The following is a 19,189-nucleotide window of genomic DNA, read 5'->3' as shown; positions in this document are numbered from 1 at the left end:
TCTGCCTAGCAAAAGTGACCTCTAGGTCTCTGAAGCAGACATCATGACACTTACATTTCTTTTAATTAACTTTTGCCCGAGAGGCTTGTGCTCCTGACACTAATACATGTTTTTGCAAAACTTATCAGTTCTAAAAATTATTTTTCTCTTGATAAGTACATATGTCAGATCAACCTTTGATCTACTGTTATGATATTAGGATCTTGAATTAACAGGAAGTACAACGAAGAGTTGTGCTGTCTGCCTGCAGAGTAAACTGGTAGTCTGTATTTTCCCTGGAGCAAAGCTTATAGGAGTTTTGGTTTCAGAAGTTTGGGGTTTGTTTGACAGGTTTGCAAAATTTGTTATCTGTTGTCAAATGCTGTATCTGTCCAATGTCAGTGAGGCTAGGAAGTGATGGGTACACTGAAAGAAGATGTCATTACAACACTGTTATCAAATAACAGATCTGCACTGCTAATTCACAGATTTCTTGCGGAATGTCATATTAAATGTACATTTTATAGGCAAATGCAAAAATCATTGCCTTCTCAAGAAGGAAAATTAATCTTCAGTGTTATTGTTCTTTGGGTTAATTATCAACAATTTGACGGCTCAGAAAATGTCATTCACCTGCTCAGTACAGTAAGCCCAAACTAATTAGAGACAGCAATGGTAAATGAGCCAATTAGAGCTACAAGGTTTTTGTGTCCCAGAAAGACTCTGATCAACAGAGTCTCAAAAATATGATTCAGTAGAGTCCAGATTTCCCCTAGTCTTTTAATCCTCCACATTTCTTTTTATTTCATGTTGTATACAAATCATAACTGGCCAATGAGCTTGATTTTGTTTTAAACCTCTAAGCGTAACGATAAAAAATCACTTGAATCTTGCAGGCTGACAACCAATTTGAAAATGTGAGCGTTCTTGAAAAAATACTCAAAATGAGAGCATAAATCATCTGGAAGTAAATATATCATACCCACCAGCTCATTTAACACTATAAGCATAGACACTTCACACCATCCAGCCACGACTGGCTGCACTGAACATTGCTGATGCTCTGCAGGCAGCAGAACCAGTACAGCCAGGGATGGATCTGTGCCCTGCGCCCCTTACATCTCCTTGCTGGATCTACCTGCAACCCAGTCCTTAACACCTCCGCTCTCCTCCCTTTTCTCCCAGACCCTCCACCTCCCTGCTCTGTATTGATCTCCACTGATGAGCGGCCTGCCGCCTGGTGCCGTGGTAGGCAGCGAGCTGCCAGGGGGCTTGTGCCTGCCAGGTGCGGGCATCCTGGCGTGACCTTGAGCAGCCAGTGGGGAGGGAAAGAAGAGCTGGGCAGGCAGCTGGAGAGATCAGTTGCTCTATTGTTGGGAAATACGGCTAACCCCATGTGAATGGGACCCCAGGAGTCCCAGGGACATGCCAACAGCAGGTCCCATGCCATGGCAGGGGACCCTCACTTACACCGACTGCCTTTTTGTCTGTAGTACATGCTGTCCCAGGAGACCATAGAAGCCCTTCGGAAACCAACCTTTGATGTCTGGCTGTGGGAGCCCAATGAGGTAAGGATGCCATGTTAGCTGGGTTAGCACTCTTTCTGAGCAGCAATGAGGCCAGAAAAGCCCTTTGAGACGGACTGCAGGCTTTTTCCCCTTTTCTGCCCCTTAATCTCTCTATTTTCATATCATACCAGAATACGGTACCTTTTCCCTACAGATGCCAGGTAGATTATGCTGATTATCATTACCTGATCCCTCTTTACTTTTTCTTTAATCTCTTCCTAGTAATGTCCCACAACAACCAGTGCACTATCATTACTGCCACGAGTTCTCCTGTGCCATTTTATCCAAACAAATCGATCCCTAGAAAAGTGTATGCTTAAGCACATCGTCAGGAACTCTGCTCAAATCAATGAAGATGTGTGCTGCTGTGTGAAGTCAGGCAGAGGTGCATGCATTGATTCATAGCCTTTTAGGCAAGGGTTTTTCCTGCACTGTATTCTGAAAAGGTTGCAAAGCTGCATGCATGCCTATTAGTGTTTCCTATTAGTATTTCTTATTGCTTCATTTTCTTATTTTTCTTATTGCTATTGGTATTATACTTTGTTCAACACTTGTATTGCAGAAGGTTCTGGAAGGCCCATGTGTAAACATTTGCAGAAACATGAAGGAGAAGGATGTTTCTGTAATGGACAGCTTATGATGTAATGAAAATCTAGATTAAGCAAACACAAGAAAATCTCACCTAGGGAAAATGTAAGGGAGGGCAGGACTAAACTAGGGTTTTAGTGTTGGGTTTTTCCCAAGGGGATGATTGGGTAGTTCTAGCAGCACCCCCAGCAGTAATCACCTTAATTACCTTCTCAATCAGGTGTAGGTGTTGTGCATACAAGAGTCATTCTGGCTCAGCACTTGTAGATCAACATGACAAGGAAAAATACCTCATACTGCACCCATAGGAACAGCATATTCCCTTCAGGATATTTCATCTGGCTGGTAGAATAACAGAAGGACTCTCTGGTGGCTTTAGGTCCATCCCCAATTTGCAGAGGCCGGCAGAGCTTTCCTTGTGTGGTCCGTGCCAAGCTGAGGCTGGTGCTCTGCAGTTACTGCTCCCTCTCCAGCCCCTTTTCTCTGTACCGCGGCCATACAACTGCTCAGGCAAAATGGCTCACACCCAGCTTTTGAATGCCTGTCAGGTCTTTACAGCAAGAGAGAATTATGACCTGCCAGGTGGAGCGTAACACTGTTGCCTCATTGTTGTGCTGACTATTAAGAAAGAATAGGGAGAGAGACATACCATCATCCATGGATTCTTGTGTGCTGAGGCATAGCATTTTAGCACAGTAACTCATTCAGAGTACTAGGAAACACTATATGGTGGCGTGAACAAGACTAATGAGAGGGTGCAGAAGTTAGATATGCCCTGCAAGGAGGAGTGCTGCTCAGAAATAAGATACTACACAAGCTCTAGTGAGCTGAGCACCATATGGGTTTATCTCACCCTTTTAGCTCTGGTTTATGTTGACAGAGAATACTTCAATTCTGTCAATGCTTGTTTAGTAACGATCGTTTGCCCACATGCTCAGTGTGGTGCAGGTGGGTTATAAACCGTAGTCTTCTGTAAGCAAATTAATAATGTGCTCTACAGCATCGCAGTAAACAGAGCTATGCAGCAAGCTTGTGGTTTTTTTCTCAAATGCCCACTCACTTTCAAGCCTTAGAAGAGTCCAATATTCAAGCTTTTGCTGTTCACCAAGAAAGCTAAAAATGAAAACTGAGGTTCTCATGTGTTCAGAGGCAGGGGCTCTGGGACTCAGAGTCACCCTGCCACTCACCCAAAGCTTTCTTGGCCACCGCTGGAAGGAGGCAGGCATTTCTGAGGGTAATTCAGCCCTTCCAGATCAAGTTTATTGTCCTAGAAAGTCTTTTTTGAAACTACTGCAAAACATATATTCTACTTCAGGGACTAGGAACAAGACAAGGTGGTCTACAGCAAAATGCTCTCCGTACGATCTGAGCACAATTCAGCTCATGACATTTTCCCTCAAGTCTGGCAGGAAAGTCGCTTTCTTCCTGTTCCGATGACTCAAAACCAGCCCCCTTGTTCCTGCATGAACTATGTATATTCCCTGGATAAATATAAAGTTTCATTAGATGAAATCATTCTTCTGGAGAGGTTTTAAGAGCCTAAATAACAGAAACCTAACTAAAAATGTCTCCAAGGCCATATTTGTGACATTACACTCATCATGTTAATAACCCTGGATCAGTCTGCAGTCTAAAAACTTCACCTGCTAATATAATGGCTACGTTTCATCCCATGCAGATTTTGCCTTCAGAAATGGGAATGCAGACACATAAACTCCTGAACTCCTGGAATTCTGTTTATTTCTGACTGGTGGCTCCTGTTAAGTGCCCAGACACATCAGATTATCAATACCTTTCTTTCACAATATTTTCAAACCCAGAAGATTAACTGGGAGTGGTAGTGCTAAACTATCTGCATCCCCCTTCCTACCTTGGAGCAGGTGTGGTCTCAAAAAAGCAGCCTGCCTTTGCATTTCAGCTATTGGGATTCATAGTTACAGTTTACAGGAGCGGATGGTCACAAACCTGCTGCAGTTTTCTAGGGTTATAATGGGAGATCTTTTGTTAAACAAGAAGTCTGAGTTAAGGTACTGGAGTTAGGAACCCACAAGAAGTCATAAAGGAAGAAGATGTTGATATCGACACGTATCTAGAATAAATGTTTCTTTAAGTATCTCTTATTTTCTGCTGTCGTTTTCTGTACAACTAGGGCCTGATTCATTTCTGTACAGCTAGGGCCTTTGGAGTTGGTGGAAAAACTCCCCCTGATTTCATTAAGCATTAGACCATATCCCAGCTGAATTAGAAAAATGGCAATACTTTTTTGTGAGAAGAAATTGCTATGATACACATGAATCACAATTACTAAAGAGAGTTGGTACGATTGAAAGCCCTGCACAAAACCTATGCAGTCAACAGCAATCTGTCTACTTCAAAAAGCTTTCAGAACCTCTCTGTCTCCCGTTTTGCACTGTCTTTAATCATGCAATCTTTGAACATCTTTCTTTCATCTTAAGAAGAGGGCTCTGCAATTATTCAATACTTGCAAGGACGAAATTCACTCTGCAATGTATCGTGAAGTAAAGTGATATTTACCAAGCCAATAACCTATGTGTTCCTGGCTGCAGATGCTGAGTTGTTTGGAGCATATGTACCATGATCTTGGGTTGGTAAAAGACTTCAACATCAATCCTATCACATTAAAGAGGTGGCTAGTAAGTATTTCAAATTCCTGATATTTGCAATTTTTCAAATTAAAAAATCAATAAACAAAACATTTAGTCATTGAATTAACCTGTCTCACATGAGTAATCCCACTAAAAGCAGTCAATCTAGATAAATTATTAAAATTTAAGTATGTCAGCGAATGTTTGTGTGGTAACAGATGACTGTTTTTTAATTGTTTTACATTTGCTTGGTGAGCTTTCTGTTACTGAAAGCCATTCATTTCTGGTGAATGCTCTTGCTACTTACTGTAAATGGAGACAAGTGTCCAGATATGGCCAAAAAGAAGCCAGTATGTACAATAATCATTAGATGTCCCAAATCACAGGGAGTAAAAGAACAAGGAAGGAAGAAAAAGGAATGGCTGAGAAGTAAAATAACTTTCTTTGTCTTGATTTCTAATGCTGAGGATGTCGCAGAGATGCAAGACATGATAAAGATGAGACCATACCAAAACTAACATGTCTGAAGAAGAAACACTGGAGTATTTAAAAATCAATAAATTAGCAGGTCTAAGGGAGAGCATAAGAAAGAATTTTCTAAAAAGCAGAATAATATATTGACTTTCTCAGAAAAACCCGTCATGTTCCCAGAGGACCGCAGAACAGTAAATACTTTACCCATTTTTATAAAGGATCTAGGGATACCCTGAAGAATTATGGTTAGAAAAATTTACGTCTCTACCTGACAAATAGATTGAAAGAATAATTAAAAACATCATGATGTGAAGTTCATTATACCGATGTTTCATATGATTCCTGTAGCGAAGAATTGTATCTCACTAATCTCTTGTAATTACCTGAACAGTATGGACAGAATAGAAGGAACCTGTTTACATGATTGATGTAGACTCCCAGAGAGGGCTGAGCAAATTCCACAAATTCAGAAGGTGACTATAAAATGCAAAATGAAACACTGGATTCATCATACCATGAAGTACAGCAAGGGCAAAAATCACCGGGGCTTACACAGACGTACCCTGGGTGTACGCAGGACAGTGACTGTCACTACTTGGTGTGCCGCTGCCAGCTGAAGCTGACAAGGCATTAGGCTGATCAGAGACTGAAATAAGGGATAAAACAGACTGATATTACCACGTGTCCATAGAAAGCATAAGGCTTACCTGGAATTTATGCCTAGGACTGGCTAAGTCTTTTTAGAAAAATGGTATGACTACGTTAAAGGAGATATAAAAGATGATCGAGACCTAGGAAATCTCTCCCCAAAGAAGGCAGTGGTGTTGACCTTAGGAAGCAGCTGAACAGAAGGGGTGGGATGAAACCCAATACAATCAAGGCTAGCACAGAGCAGATAAAACAGAAAATTTCCTCCTCCTGCGTCACAGCCTGAAAACATGGGAAACAAGGTGATATGTCAACATACACCAACATGCCACCCACACGCATAACTGCAGGCAGCCTCCTCTTAGCTTGTATCTCCAAGTAATTTGTTACCACTAGCATCTAAGATAGCCTCATTCTCAACAACGAGGAGAATTTATTACGTATTTTCTACAAAGGTGAGACAGGGTGGGATTTCCTTTCTTAAGCGTCAGCTTCGCAGAAAGAATGATGATTAAAAAAAGCCCCGAGGTCTCTGCTTCAAACCATGATACTTCCCCAGGCACAGTATGGGCACCAGTTTGAACTTAAGTGGGTGAGAAAAAGCCACCTCTATGCATATGCTTCCTTTCTTGCTCCCACATCCACTGGCTACAGAAATGTTGCAGAAAGGGGAGGAAAGAATGATTAATACAACCCAGTCACTCCAGCCCTTTAGTGCTCTGAGTCAGGAATCCCCTGGGATGCTCTGGGTTCCACTGCTGGATGTATATCTTACCTCTGTACGTTGTTGTATGGTGCCCAGGCACGACCAAGGTGTCCATGTGGAGACTGTGAGATACTGCCTGCCACCTGTGAGACTGGCTGTCAACCATATTGTGCCATTAGTTATTAATTTTAAAATTATGTATTATATTTCTAAAGTGTTTGCTGCAGAATAGCCTTTTCAGGTTTTACAACAAAGTCCCCAAATATTGTATAAGCATTGGAACTCCATAGTTCATCCAGAGCTTTGAGGCTTCCTAGAAGACAGTTACCAAGTTGAAGGGCTTGATCCTGATGGGGCTTGAGGACTCTTGAAGTAAATTCACTTTTTAGCTCGAAAAGGGGACACAAATTCCATCCGTGTCATTAATTCAGGCTCAGTAATTGAAGCATGTGCATAAGGGCTCTCTAGGGTCCACACTACGGAGGCTTCAGCAGAAGGGGTCCAGCAGTGCTGCTGATGCTTGGCTTTTTTGTGCAGGACAGGATACCAAAGGCTATCCAGTGCATTGGAAGAATGACTGTGGCATGTGTTAACCCAGCTGTGCCAGCTTCGCTCAGCCAGCCTGGCTGACAGTAGGGAGAACACATGGAAAAAAAAAAAAGCTTTAGCTTGCAATGGTAATGAGGGCACATAGCCAGGATCTGTAGAATGTTAAAACACACAAAAATCAGTCCCATGTGTCTGCATGGCTAAATCCCTCTCATGCTGCCTAGCGCAGGAAATCCACGCAGGTATGCTAGTGGATGTACATTCACATCTTTACTTTGCCAAGCAACACATCCCAAAGTGCCACCTCTGAGCATTTGCAAATGAAATAACAACTACCTTTCAGCCTTCAAGGTTTCAAAGCTGCAATTTGTATTCAGCAAGAGAGGGGAATGGGGATGTACTCTGAGTTCTTTACACACCTGAACGTCAGGGTTTAACCACTGCACAGTTTCAAATACAAATTCAGGATGAGAGCACAGAGTCCTATCTCAAGACTGAGATGCACTTGAAGCTGTGCTGGGATGTTTATCCATGGCTAGCTGGTATGAGAGAGAAGTTGCTATGAGCTTTACCTGCTGACAAATTCTTGACAGTAATCTCTCACCCTCCCCCAGGAAGGCAAAGATCCTTGTGCTGTCACTCTGTCCTAGCAGAAAATAATACCTGGCTCCATAGGACTCCCGTAGGGATGTACAGTGCTTCCAGGGAGGCTGTGAAGCGTATGTAATCATGTTGTTACAAAGAAAGCTCTCCTGTCTCTGACTGCTTCATTCCCTCTCTCTGCAGCTGTGTATTCATGACAATTACAGAAACAACCCCTTTCATAATTTCCGGCACTGCTTCTGCGTGACCCAGATGATGTACAGCATGATCTCACTCTGCAGCCTCCAGGTATGCCCCCACCTCAATAGTATCGCTCCATTTCCATTATAGGGCACCTGTTCATCCACTGAGCACCACGACACCTGTGCCACTTTTCTGGCAGAACAGGCCACCAGGTTGCTAGCAAGTGATGAGCTTTGCAGTAGCTGCACTTGTTCAGTCCCTGGGAAGAGGAAGAGAGGTGCTGCATTTCCACCTCTGGCTGCCCGCTCAGCCATCCCATCCCAGCCCCCAAGCACCTACACAGCTTTCTGAGGCTGCTGGGAAGCTACCTTCACCTCCTGGATATCCCCAATTTGTACACTGAAGGTCTTTTGGCACCCTGATAGCAAGAAACACCTATGAATCAGATCTAAAAGCTTACTGATTTATGATCTGTGGATACGGTCTTCATCTGTGACACAAAATGTTCCCACAAGAGGTTTTCTTCAAATGTGTGCTTGCACCTGAGTGAGCAAATAAAGCCTTGCATGTCCTGTATGTGAGATTCATATTTGACCTGTATTCTGTCCAACACTATAGGCATAATTTATTTTCATTGGCTGGATAACCTGTGTGTATATACTAATTTAATTTCCGTACAAAACAGATTTTATCCAGTAAAAAAAACCCCAAAACAAAAAAAGCCCAAACCCTTTCTTCTCCATAGTTAAACACTTCAGTTACTGGCCTAAGTCTATTTTCTTGCCAATAAGAGTATGAAGTAAAACTTGCTTTAATGGAAGTTCATCCTATTCAGAAGCTGTGGGAATGCAACACTTAATTTTTTCCCACTCTTTTCAAACTTTAGTTAATGCAGAATGCAATGGCAGCAAAGCTACCTTCCAGCCCTCCCTTAACTAATCAGGATGCTCAAACGACTTGTAAAAGACCACTAATATCTCAGTGCTTTTATATAATCTCTGTAGTAATAGCAAGTTTCAAGCAAATTGCCCTCTCTGAGCTGGTGTTATTTAACGCAACAAAGGCAAATCTGAGTCATGTTTACTGGAAGGGAAGGCAGAATTCTCTTTCTTGACTGAAGTAAACTGATCTATGGAAAAATACTTCATGTTGCTCAGATTTGCATTTCTCTAGAAAGTAAATGTGGGTGGTTTTTTCACTTCTTTTAATTTATGGGGACAGGGGAAGCAGAAGTCATAATACTACATTAATGTTTTGTATTTTACAGGAGAAATTTTCCCAAATTGACATCTTGATTCTCATGACTGCAGCAGTATGCCATGACTTGGACCATCCGGGCTATAATAATACGTAAGTCTGTCTCTTGCCTTCTCTTCCCTGAAAATATATTGGGAAGGTAATATCAGCTGGCATTTTTGGTAGATCAGATTTTCCTTCTCACAACTTGAGCTGACCATGACCTTCCCCCAAGGCCCTGCTGTTCACTCACACGTGGGCCAAGGCAGAACTTCATGCAGAAAACTCAGGTCTGGGCTGGGGTTGCCAGCTGTCCTTGGCTTTGTAAGGAGAATGCTTTTTCAGATTTCTATTCCAACTCCTTCCCCCACTCCTCAGAAAACAAGGTAAATTGTTTTACATCTGAGAGAGGGGCCACAAATGATTGAAGCTCCATTGACTGAAATGGAATAATTGTACTAAAATGCAAAGTGATTTAACTTACATATTATTTCATAATTATAAATCATTATGTGCATATTATTTGATTTATTATCATGTGGGGAAATTAGAGTTGTTGACTCATGGACACTTTTGTGCGCTTGTATGTGCGTGTGAAAAAGTGAGCGAGATAATCTAATTTATTTGTAGCCATTCATTAAATAAGGGCAGAACCCAATTCTGGCTGGGATCGGTGAGAATTTTTCACTGATGGTAAATGGTGGTTGAATAAGGCCCAGACAATTCCTTCTGTGTTTATTCTATGTCATTTTAAGCTACAGAGACTTGCTAAATTAAAAAAAAATTGCTACAGGGGAATAGTGCCTGAGATGATATTAAAGTAATATCTATCTTCTCCAAAAATCCGATTTAGTACTAACAATCAAAAAACAAACTGCAGCTAATTGAATAAGTATTGAAAATAATGTAAATAAAAGTAAGCAGCATGGTTTAGAGCAGCTGGTGTGTGTCTGGAGGAGTTCTCATTGTTTTTCTTCACATCAGCTATCAGATAAATGCACGAACTGAGCTTGCAGTACGCTACAATGACATCTCCCCGCTGGAGAACCACCACTGTGCTGTGGCTTTTCAGATCATTTCCCAGCCAGAATACAACATTTTCTCCAATGTCGACCAGGACCAATTCAAACAGATAAGACAGGTATGAATGCTGCTCCCATCTGTGTCGTACAAACTGTTCCTGAAGATATAAGTACGCACATACTTCCCTGCTGTACAATGTGAGTGAATCATTCCCCCTAGAGGGTAGGACTGAAAAAGCCCCTCACGCTGGAAGGATCCTAGAGGGATTCTTGGAAAATTTCCACACCAGCACTCCCTTGCTGAGAAATAATGAGTACATCCTGACTATTAAAGCCTATGACATTTTGGGGGTAGATATTTGTATTATTGAAGGAGCCAATTAGCTGACTGGGAAAGGATTAAGCTCTCATGGCAGAATTTTATGCTCTAAGAGAGCATTGTATTAATTTTAAGAGGGGCTTCAAAATGGGAAAATATTTACAGCAGCAGAGCACTTGTACTTTTGGAAGAGGCTCTAGTGGACTGGGAGTTGTCACAGTTATCTCTGAGACAGTGAACAATGCTACAATTCCCATTAGAGCACTAAGGGCCAAAATGCAGTCTTAGTTTCCGTGTTACACCTTCCTTACACACCAAATGAAAAAGCAGACCAGTGTAAGGGCTCAGTTACCAGTCTGGTTGGAGTTACTGATTCTGACAATGCACGCGAAGCAGGATTGGGCCCAAAATGGATAGAACTGTATGAAAAACTGCAGCTTCAAATTAACCATGTTTTCTCATCATAAAATCTGCCAAGCAGGAAGATACAGAGCTCCTAACACATTGGCTGCATCTGGGTATTTCAAAGCCCTTAATCCAAAGAGGATGAGCACAGAGGACATCCACATCTGTTGATCTTTGTCTCTTCTTGGGGACACTAAGAGTCAGCAGCAAAACCTATAGTGCTTTCCAAGGAGCCAAAAGCGGATCTTGGCAAACAGAGTGTGACTTCTAACATCCTGTTGTACAGTTTGTTTTTCCACAATTAGTCAATCAAAAAAAGAAAAGTCTCAATGCCCCTGGAATACAACACCAGTGTTACAGATTGATCCAGCCGTGATCTTCATATACCATGAACTCTTTACAATCCTATTCCAGTTTGCTTGGCGGTTTCAAGTCAAAAACTTCCCCTTTCAGTGTTAACAATGTAATGCATCTGAGTCTTTTTGTGTGTAAGAAAGACTCTACTTTGCTCTGCAATAGTAGACTTTGTAAAGAATATCAAGTTAATATGTGAACATATTTTTCTTTGCTAGGGGATAATTACGTTAATCCTGGCTACAGACATGGCGAGACATGCAGAAATACTGGATTCTTTCAAGGAGAAAATGGAAAATTTTGATTATTCAAATGAAGAGCACATGACATGTGTAAGGAGGTTTTGTAGATTATTTTTTTTTTGTGCATAGTGTGAAAGCTTGTAGATTAAAATGTGTTTAAAAACCAAGATTCAACATATATTATAGAAAATTAATCCTTCTTACATCCTCTGCCACATCAAAAATGATTGAAATTTATAAGTTCTTTATATAAAATAGATTATTCCGGCTTTAGAAATCCTGGAGTCCCATCAAGAAAAAAAAAAATTTACTCTGTCAGGATACAAATTCTTATTGTCCATTACTGTGGGGCAAAAAGGACCCACAAGAGTACAAACCTTAGTCTCCCCTACTTCCTAATCCAGTCATCTTTGGCATCCAGGGAAGCCTCTTCTCAGCTGCCCCTTAGCGCTCCACAAACAACTTCGTGGTCATTTGTGGCTAAATCTCTTCATGCAGCAGATAAGCGCACATCCCACTGTGGCACATCCCAGTGCTACAGATAGGGAAACCGAGGCACAGAGGGGATAAGTTGAAAAGGATCCAGATCGTTTAAGACCTCTGATTTAATCCTAAAACTGTCCTTTCTGTTTGAAAACGTTGCCTCCCATTGCAGTGTAAAGACACAGGTTCTGGGTAGGGGGAAAAGGGCTGGCAATAAGACTGCAGTATTAAAGTATTATCCTCTTTCAGCTGAAGATGGTACTGATAAAATGCTGTGATATCTCCAATGAAGTCCGCCCGATGGAAGTAGCAGAGCCTTGGGTAGATTGCTTACTAGAGGAATACTTTATGCAGGTAAGAATGAGAGAGAGATGCAGTTGCACAAATTGCTGCTTTTCCTGAACCCCACCTTACCTACAGCTACAGCTCTGCTGTCTGACAGCCCAGTCTAGCGCTAGGATGGAAAGGCTTCTTTCACAGAAAGCAGGAAAAGGATGTGAGCAAGAAAAGCTGTTCAGAAAGCAAGTGAATGCAGTAGACTGTAATTTGCAGGTGAAAGACAATAGCAACCTAGAAATCCTAATGCCAGCAGACTGATGCTTGTTGTCTGCAAAGTGGCTGCCTTGCAAGTTTGTTTGACGTATAAATGATTTTTAAGCCAAAAGGGCAAGAGAAATGGCAAGAGAAAGTTGTTAAGTAAATGATATGAAATATCACACAGGAACTAGTTTAGATAATTTTCACTGTGTGTGAACATTTGCCTAAAGAGAAAGCAGATGACTTGCTGAGGTGTGCAAAGTCAGACTTTAAGCCCCCCCAGACCATTGGTCCTCTGTGGATTCCCAGCTGGACAGCTTCTGATTGCTTAAAAGAGGATCCCTGAAGAGCAGCCCTCAGCTGCCTCCGGCACATGGACTCCTGAGCAGAGTGTACATGCTGCAGCAGTGGGATCTCAAGAGACACACAGCCACAGTGCTCCGAGGAGGAGATGCCAGAGCTTTCTTGTGTGTTTTGTCTGTACCTTACCTTGGTAGGGTGCATGCTGAGGAGGGCTTCTCACAAGAGACAGACACCTCGGATGATGTGTCAGAAACAATCCTCGCTCACTGCATCTGCAGCTTTTTACTGAAAATTACAGTATCTGTGTGCCTTACTGTTTTGGCCACCCAGCAAAAGCACTATGTGCCAAAAGACCCAATAACTGAGAGTTTGCTACAGGATATATCTTTTCTGCGGACACAGTCTGTGACTTCCTTGTACATGAACCCACATAGAAACAAACAGTGAGTTAAGTGGTAGACTCATTGCAGTCAACGGAACTGTTCTTCATTGACCCAGCTAGCCAGAACTAGTTTTAATCATTAGTAAAGAAGAATATGTAATTTCTGGTGAATACCCAAAAATAATCACTCTCTGGAGAATAATGAGGAAATCAAAGACCTATTCCTTCTCTTCCAGAGTGGCAAAAGCCATTACCATCTTTCTGAATGCTCAGAAATATTTTACCTCACAAGCCCCATGGGTTTGCAAAGAGAACCAGGTGGCCTCATTGTCCTGTAAGCCTGGAGGTGAACGCTTTCATGCCAGTACTGTGCAGTTGTAACTGAACAGAGTTCTCATTATTCAGGTGCTTGCTCTCAACAAAGCAGGGTAGATTGGCCTGAGGGAAGCCTATTGCTATTCTGTGCTGTCTTCAGACACCACTGAGATCTGTATCTGAAGGCTCCTGCTCTTTAGCTACTTGGTACATTACTCTCCTCACAGGCTTCTAGCTAACATTAATATTTGCTAACTCTGGATTTGTTCCAGAGCGACCGAGAAAAATCTGAGGGGCTTCCAGTAGCACCGTTCATGGACCGTGATAAAGTGACCAAGCCGACAGCACAGATAGGCTTCCTGAAGTTCGTTCTCATCCCCATGTTCGAAACAGTAACAAAGGTAAGTTGCCCAAGGCCAGAAGCAGAAGTGGGGGCCTGCGGAGCTTCTGTGTTTGCTCCCACAGACGTTTAGTTAGCCAGGGAAGTGGGGATGTACAGCTAACACCCTTTCTTTCACCCCATTTCTAGCATGTGCAAGTTAAATACAAAATGAAATGTTGATATCCTCTCTCTTGTTTTCACCCAGCTGTTCCCAGAAGTGGAAGAGGTGATGCTCCAGCCACTTTGGGAATCCAGGGACCGCTATGAGGAATTAAAACAGATAGATGATGCTATGAAAGAGGTAAGCTCTAAATATCTTTTTGATAAAGCAAACTTTATGATTGAATAAGTCAAGCATTATCATTTAATAGCAGCTTAATTCCAAAGCAGTAGGAATGCTTATGACATAATCACAATTGTGAGAAACACATTCATTACACCTGTCTGGAGAAAGGCATGTACCATGAGCAGTAAGTGTGCACAGGAGCGTGCCCTTGCAGAGTCCACCAGGCAGCACACAAGTATGGCTGTGGGAAGGGAGCTGCTTGCAAGAGAGGGACCAAAACCCAGAGATAACCACCTGAGGTGAGAGTGTTACCAAACACTTCTTCCAGGAGGGAGCTGCCTTCCCCTGGGAAAGAGGTAGCCTGGGCTAGATTGCAGCAAAATGTTCTGGGGTTGGGCAGTTCAAGGCACTGCGCCACCAATGTATAAGTTTATTTTCTGGGAAGAAGCTTCCACTTATGTCTATCATAAAGGATGTGCTTGAAATTTGATGAGGAAGTACCCTCTAATACACTGCACCCAGCAGGATTAAACACAAAACAAATAAAGCCATTTTATGGCCCAGGCTGAGTGGGGACCACCATTTACAAAGCATCTCTCATTTTGACGTGTAAGGCTTAGGGGAGGTAGGATATACATGTAACCACATTTCCCATCTCCGACCACTTCTGCATTGCCTCAGGAGCCTGACAGGGCAGAGACGGAGGCCAGGCCCTGGGAGGAGCTGCCCACGTCCGCAGTACAGCAGCCAGCGTGCTGGCCCGGCTCCACAGTGCCCTGCAGCCTGTGACACTGGGCCTGCACGCCTTCCTTGCACACCTCTATGAGTGCTTCTTCTTCCTGCCAAGGCAGGCGACAAAACCATCCCAAATGGCATCACAGTGTAGGGGCTTTCTGACATGAACAAATTTATCATGTAGACAGGATACTATCAGTCACTCTGTCGTTAAAATAAATTGGGAAGTGCCCCAGAGCAGTAGCTGTGCTGATATTGTTTGATATGTGGGAAATGAAGATTAATTCACTTGGTGATCCTTGGCTGGATGAGGGCAATAGTAGCTTTCTGGTGTAGCTGCCACCTCCTCCCAAGTGCTTTGGAGGAAAAGCCCCTCAGCAGCACAAATACTAGGGATGGTCAATCAAAGAGCACATGCTTTGAAGGCAGTAAGCTACAAAGGAGAAGAAAGCCTTTTAGACATTCTTCAGTTTAGAGTGGACCATTTTTCAAAGGAGGGAAGAAGAATTCAAATACAATTGCCAGACTTTCTGAGTCCTGTTCATCTTTCCAGTTGAGTTGAGATTTTACTTCTAGTTTAGAGAAGCTGTCAAAACAGAAAATTTATATAAACTGATGGAGCTTTAATTATGGTGTATTGGCACAAGAGGTCTTTGGAAAATAGGATCTGCCTGAATTCAGAAATATCCTGAAACAAGAGGAGTTAGTTAATAATCCTAGAGCCTTGCATGGCAGATGACAAGAAACACCGAGTGCTGTTTACTCAAGACATACATCCGGAGCTGTCTGGATTAAAAGGAGCCTGTGATATATCATGCTGCTGCCTATTATTTCCCAAGAAACATCACACATGCCTTGTGGAGGGATAAGCATTCGACTCATAGCAGCAGTGGAAAGTGGTACTGTGTGTGTCAGGGGTATTAATCCTGTTTTGCTCTTTATTTCAGTTGCAGAAAAAGAAAAGTGAAAGTTTGACCACCGGCAGTACCGAAAAGTGAGACGAAAATGACTCTGAGAAAGACATAAGCCCTAAGGTTATTCTGGTTTTGAGAAATACTGTATTTGCCAAACAGACATGGTGACTGTGTCAACTGGGACGATGTATGCGGAGGGGTGGCAGGCACGGATGCCCTGCCTGCCCGTCTGCCTGCCCAGGCGCCTTGTCTACAGCCTGCAGCCTGCTCACACAGGCACTGCCACCATCAGGCATTAAGAGCTCCCCTCACTCCAGCATGCCCACCGCAGCCCCCCCAGCAGGTCTTCCCCTGCGGACATTGCACAGGTTGCAGACAGCTCAAATCTTCAGCAGATTTGCCTTTTTGGTGACCACACTGACCACAGTCTGTAGAGACAAGGCAGAGTTTAGCTAAGAAGCCTTTTCTGGAAAATGATCCGCTGGCACCCAAAAATAAGAAAAAGTTGTTTTAGTCAAGGTACTATATATGTATGTGTACAGCAGTCTGCTAATTACAGCATAGCTTAACAGATGCTTATATTCTGACAGGGGTCCTGGCATATATTTTTGTTTGCCTAGTAGGCCCTAATGACACATTTCTCTGTATTAGTCTCTGAATTTTATAGTGTTCACAGTACATTCAGAAGCCCAGCATAGCGGATGAAATTTTTGTTTTGTTTTGTTTTCTACGCTAGAAGAAATCAGAAGAAACCTTAGTGAGTTTGCAGGATCGCTTTGTGGCCTGCTACAGCTAGACATCACGGGATCCTTCAGCACGAGCAAAGAAGGGAGCACAAAGTTGATACCACCGTGCAAGCATATTTTTATCCTTGTGGATGCAAAAAGCAACAACAAGAAAAACCTTCAAAGATGTACAGACTTTTTTAACTTTTAAATTGATCTGCTAAATAATATATTCTTCTACAGAAATAGGTGCTGTACTTGTTTTCTCTTGCCTACACATTCATGTGAGAACTGTCTGTTCCTAAAGACAAATGCTTTCATAATGAATACAATGTAAGGGGCTGTAAAGGAGTGGGGAGGGTTGGTTCTCCTTTACAAGAAGAAGCTTTAGAAACATTTTTTATGGTATACATGCCTCATAAGTGCAGTACCAAAAGAGTTTCACTTCCCTTGATGACTTTGTAATGGTTGGGAGCCAAGCTCTGCCCGGAGTTGCAGTCATGCAAAGGGACAGCAGGCAATACTGTGATCGACTCCTGTGCACCACCTCAGCAACGGGGAGACCAGAAGAAATCCCCCTTCTTCATGCCCATGAGGGGTCAGCCACCGCCACTCTGCTCACCTGCTCTGGGTTTCTTCCACTGGGGAAAGGTCGCCCCCCTGGGGGTTTCAGCAGACAGGATCAGTTCCTATCACGGCTTGGCTGCTGAGACCAGTAATATGCATGCACCCTGGCTTGCTGCCATCCCCCCCAGCAGCCATAGACATGCAGCCAGTAAAGCATCATGCATGTTGCTCTGGTCCTCCTTGGCGCAGTTCCCGAGGCTGCCCCATCAATTTTGCTAGGTGCGTTAGCAATAAGGGTAACACTAGTGCTGTGCCTCTGCAAAGTCCAAAGCCACGTGCATTGTCTCAGCTTGCTTTTCAGAAAGAGATGAGCAGGTGGAGGTCAATCTTTCCCCTCAGTGACCCAGGGAACACCTTAGGAAGCTCAGACTCCCTGGCAGATGTCTAGTCCTAAGCTCACCTCTGAACAACAAACCCAGCCTCTTGCTCTGGAAATTCAGATTTATTCTTCTGTTGTTTCTACACATTAATTCTGAGGTTACCTCTTGTTTCTCCCCCAGTGCCACATCCCATGTTTGGTCTCTTGCTTTTGCACAAAGCTGTATTACTTCAGCTACTCTCCAAACTCTCAGGGAGATCAGTATTACCTCAAAGCATCCATCCCTCCACCCTATTTCTGCTTGCACATTTCCAGAGACCCAGGACAGACCCACAGCTAGTACTCTCTGCTGATGCCTCTTTCTGCCCAAGCTGCCTTCTCCTTTAAACAGCTTTTCGTGTGTGTGTGGTTTTGGGGTTTCTGCTGCAAACTGGAAAAGGGTCTGATCTCTGGATTTGAACAGTCCTGGGGGACCCCAAAGGAGATGGGAAGATCCAAGCACAGGAGCAGCTCCAAGCTACACAGACATCTTCGCAAACGGATGAGCTAAATGCTAGTTTTGATTAACCTCAAACTTTTGATGCTTCAAAGTTGGATTTGAATTATGTGGTTTGGGCCCTTTTTTTCTGTACTAAATCTTATAATCCAAAGTACATTGTGACCCAGATTGTTCTGCTGTGGAATTCTTCACTTCTTTTTCACAAGTAAACCAAATTTACCATCTCAATTCAAGCGGATTTCCGTCACAAATCAGCTCCCAGAGCAGATGAGCTGTGCAGGAGCTATAAACAATTGCTCGGTGTACACCAAGTCCTGCGCTGAGCTAGTTACATTAGATGAGAAAACCTGCTGTAGGAACTTGAATGCACCCACCTCCCACTAAAAGAGTTAGATCCTGATAGGAAGTTTTGCTTCAGTTGGAAGGATTTTCTCTAACCATAAACCCTAATCCAACAAGTACTTATGCATGCACGTAACTCCCACAAGCCTAGTCATGGACCCTGGTGTACAGTAGCTAATTGCATAGTGCAGGCTCCTTAACCTTCTTTAAATGAAGCGCATGGGAGTTTGAGAATTGATGGCCCTTGGTGCTTGTTTTGGCTCCATCGTTTTTAAGAGCAACATGAAAACTGTTTACTGGAGAGAGATGATCAGAAGTCATTGGTGAAATCCCTCTGACTTTATTGGAGCTGCATCAGAAAAGCGGAGAAGGGAATGCAACCCTTCCTCAGGGCTGCACTCTCACGATGCTGTCATGCACTGTGCGGCTTCTTGAAAGAACAGGCAACATCCTGGGTGCTATTCATAGACAGCTGTAAAAAAAGACGACATGCATTCATGACTGGCTGTTGGTATAAATGGGAATACCACAGCACTTTTTCTTCTCACTTGCCTTTGTAATATTAGATTTCTAAGAGACAATCCTCCCAACATATGTTTAACTAAGGGGAATGCAAGGTATTCTCTCATAATTCTAGTTTCTTATACTTTTTCCATAATATTTGATGCTGTGATTCATATGCAAATTTACAGATTTAAGAGTCTTGTCAATCAGCCCATTAAAATGTCACACATTTTCAGGATGACATTTTAAAGCTACACTTAGCATGAAAATGAAGTTTTTTGAGGCAGCCAGACAGATGTTTCCAGTGTGATTTAATCTTTTCTATCCCTAATCCAATGAAAAATAGTGAATATT

At 42.8% G+C, this 19,189-nt stretch overlaps 1 protein-coding gene across 3 annotated transcripts in view; it reads left to right on the top strand.

The window, feature by feature from the left end:
- Positions 1-16,894, top strand: part of PDE9A (phosphodiesterase 9A) — a 49,698-nt gene extending 32,804 nt beyond the window's left edge. For 2 of the 3 annotated variants that reach the window (XM_075099123.1, XM_075099133.1), the window contains 10 exons: positions 1,473-1,547; positions 4,703-4,789; positions 7,905-8,009; positions 9,172-9,254; positions 10,125-10,281; positions 11,459-11,572; positions 12,215-12,319; positions 13,775-13,903; positions 14,090-14,185; positions 15,853-16,787. In XM_075099123.1, the coding sequence (XP_074955224.1) occupies positions 1,473-1,547; positions 4,703-4,789; positions 7,905-8,009; positions 9,172-9,254; positions 10,125-10,281; positions 11,459-11,572; positions 12,215-12,319; positions 13,775-13,903; positions 14,090-14,185; positions 15,853-15,903 (1,002 nt within the window). In that variant the 3' untranslated portion in view covers positions 15,904-16,787. Of the gene's footprint in view, positions 1-1,472; positions 1,548-4,702; positions 4,790-7,904; positions 8,010-9,171; positions 9,255-10,124; positions 10,282-11,458; positions 11,573-12,214; positions 12,320-13,774; positions 13,904-14,089; positions 14,186-15,852 lie in introns of all 3 variants that reach the window. The other variant, XM_075099114.1, reaches the window with a different exon arrangement.
- Positions 16,895-19,189: the final 2,295 nt, after the last annotated feature.

The sequence above is a fragment of the Phalacrocorax aristotelis genome, chromosome 1 (genome assembly GCF_949628215.1).
Source record: "Phalacrocorax aristotelis chromosome 1, bGulAri2.1, whole genome shotgun sequence".
In the NCBI taxonomy this organism is placed as follows: domain Eukaryota; kingdom Metazoa; phylum Chordata; class Aves; order Suliformes; family Phalacrocoracidae; genus Phalacrocorax; species Phalacrocorax aristotelis.
The sequence above is the reverse complement of the archived record's forward strand: the minus strand, read 5'-3'. Positions and strand labels throughout refer to the sequence as shown.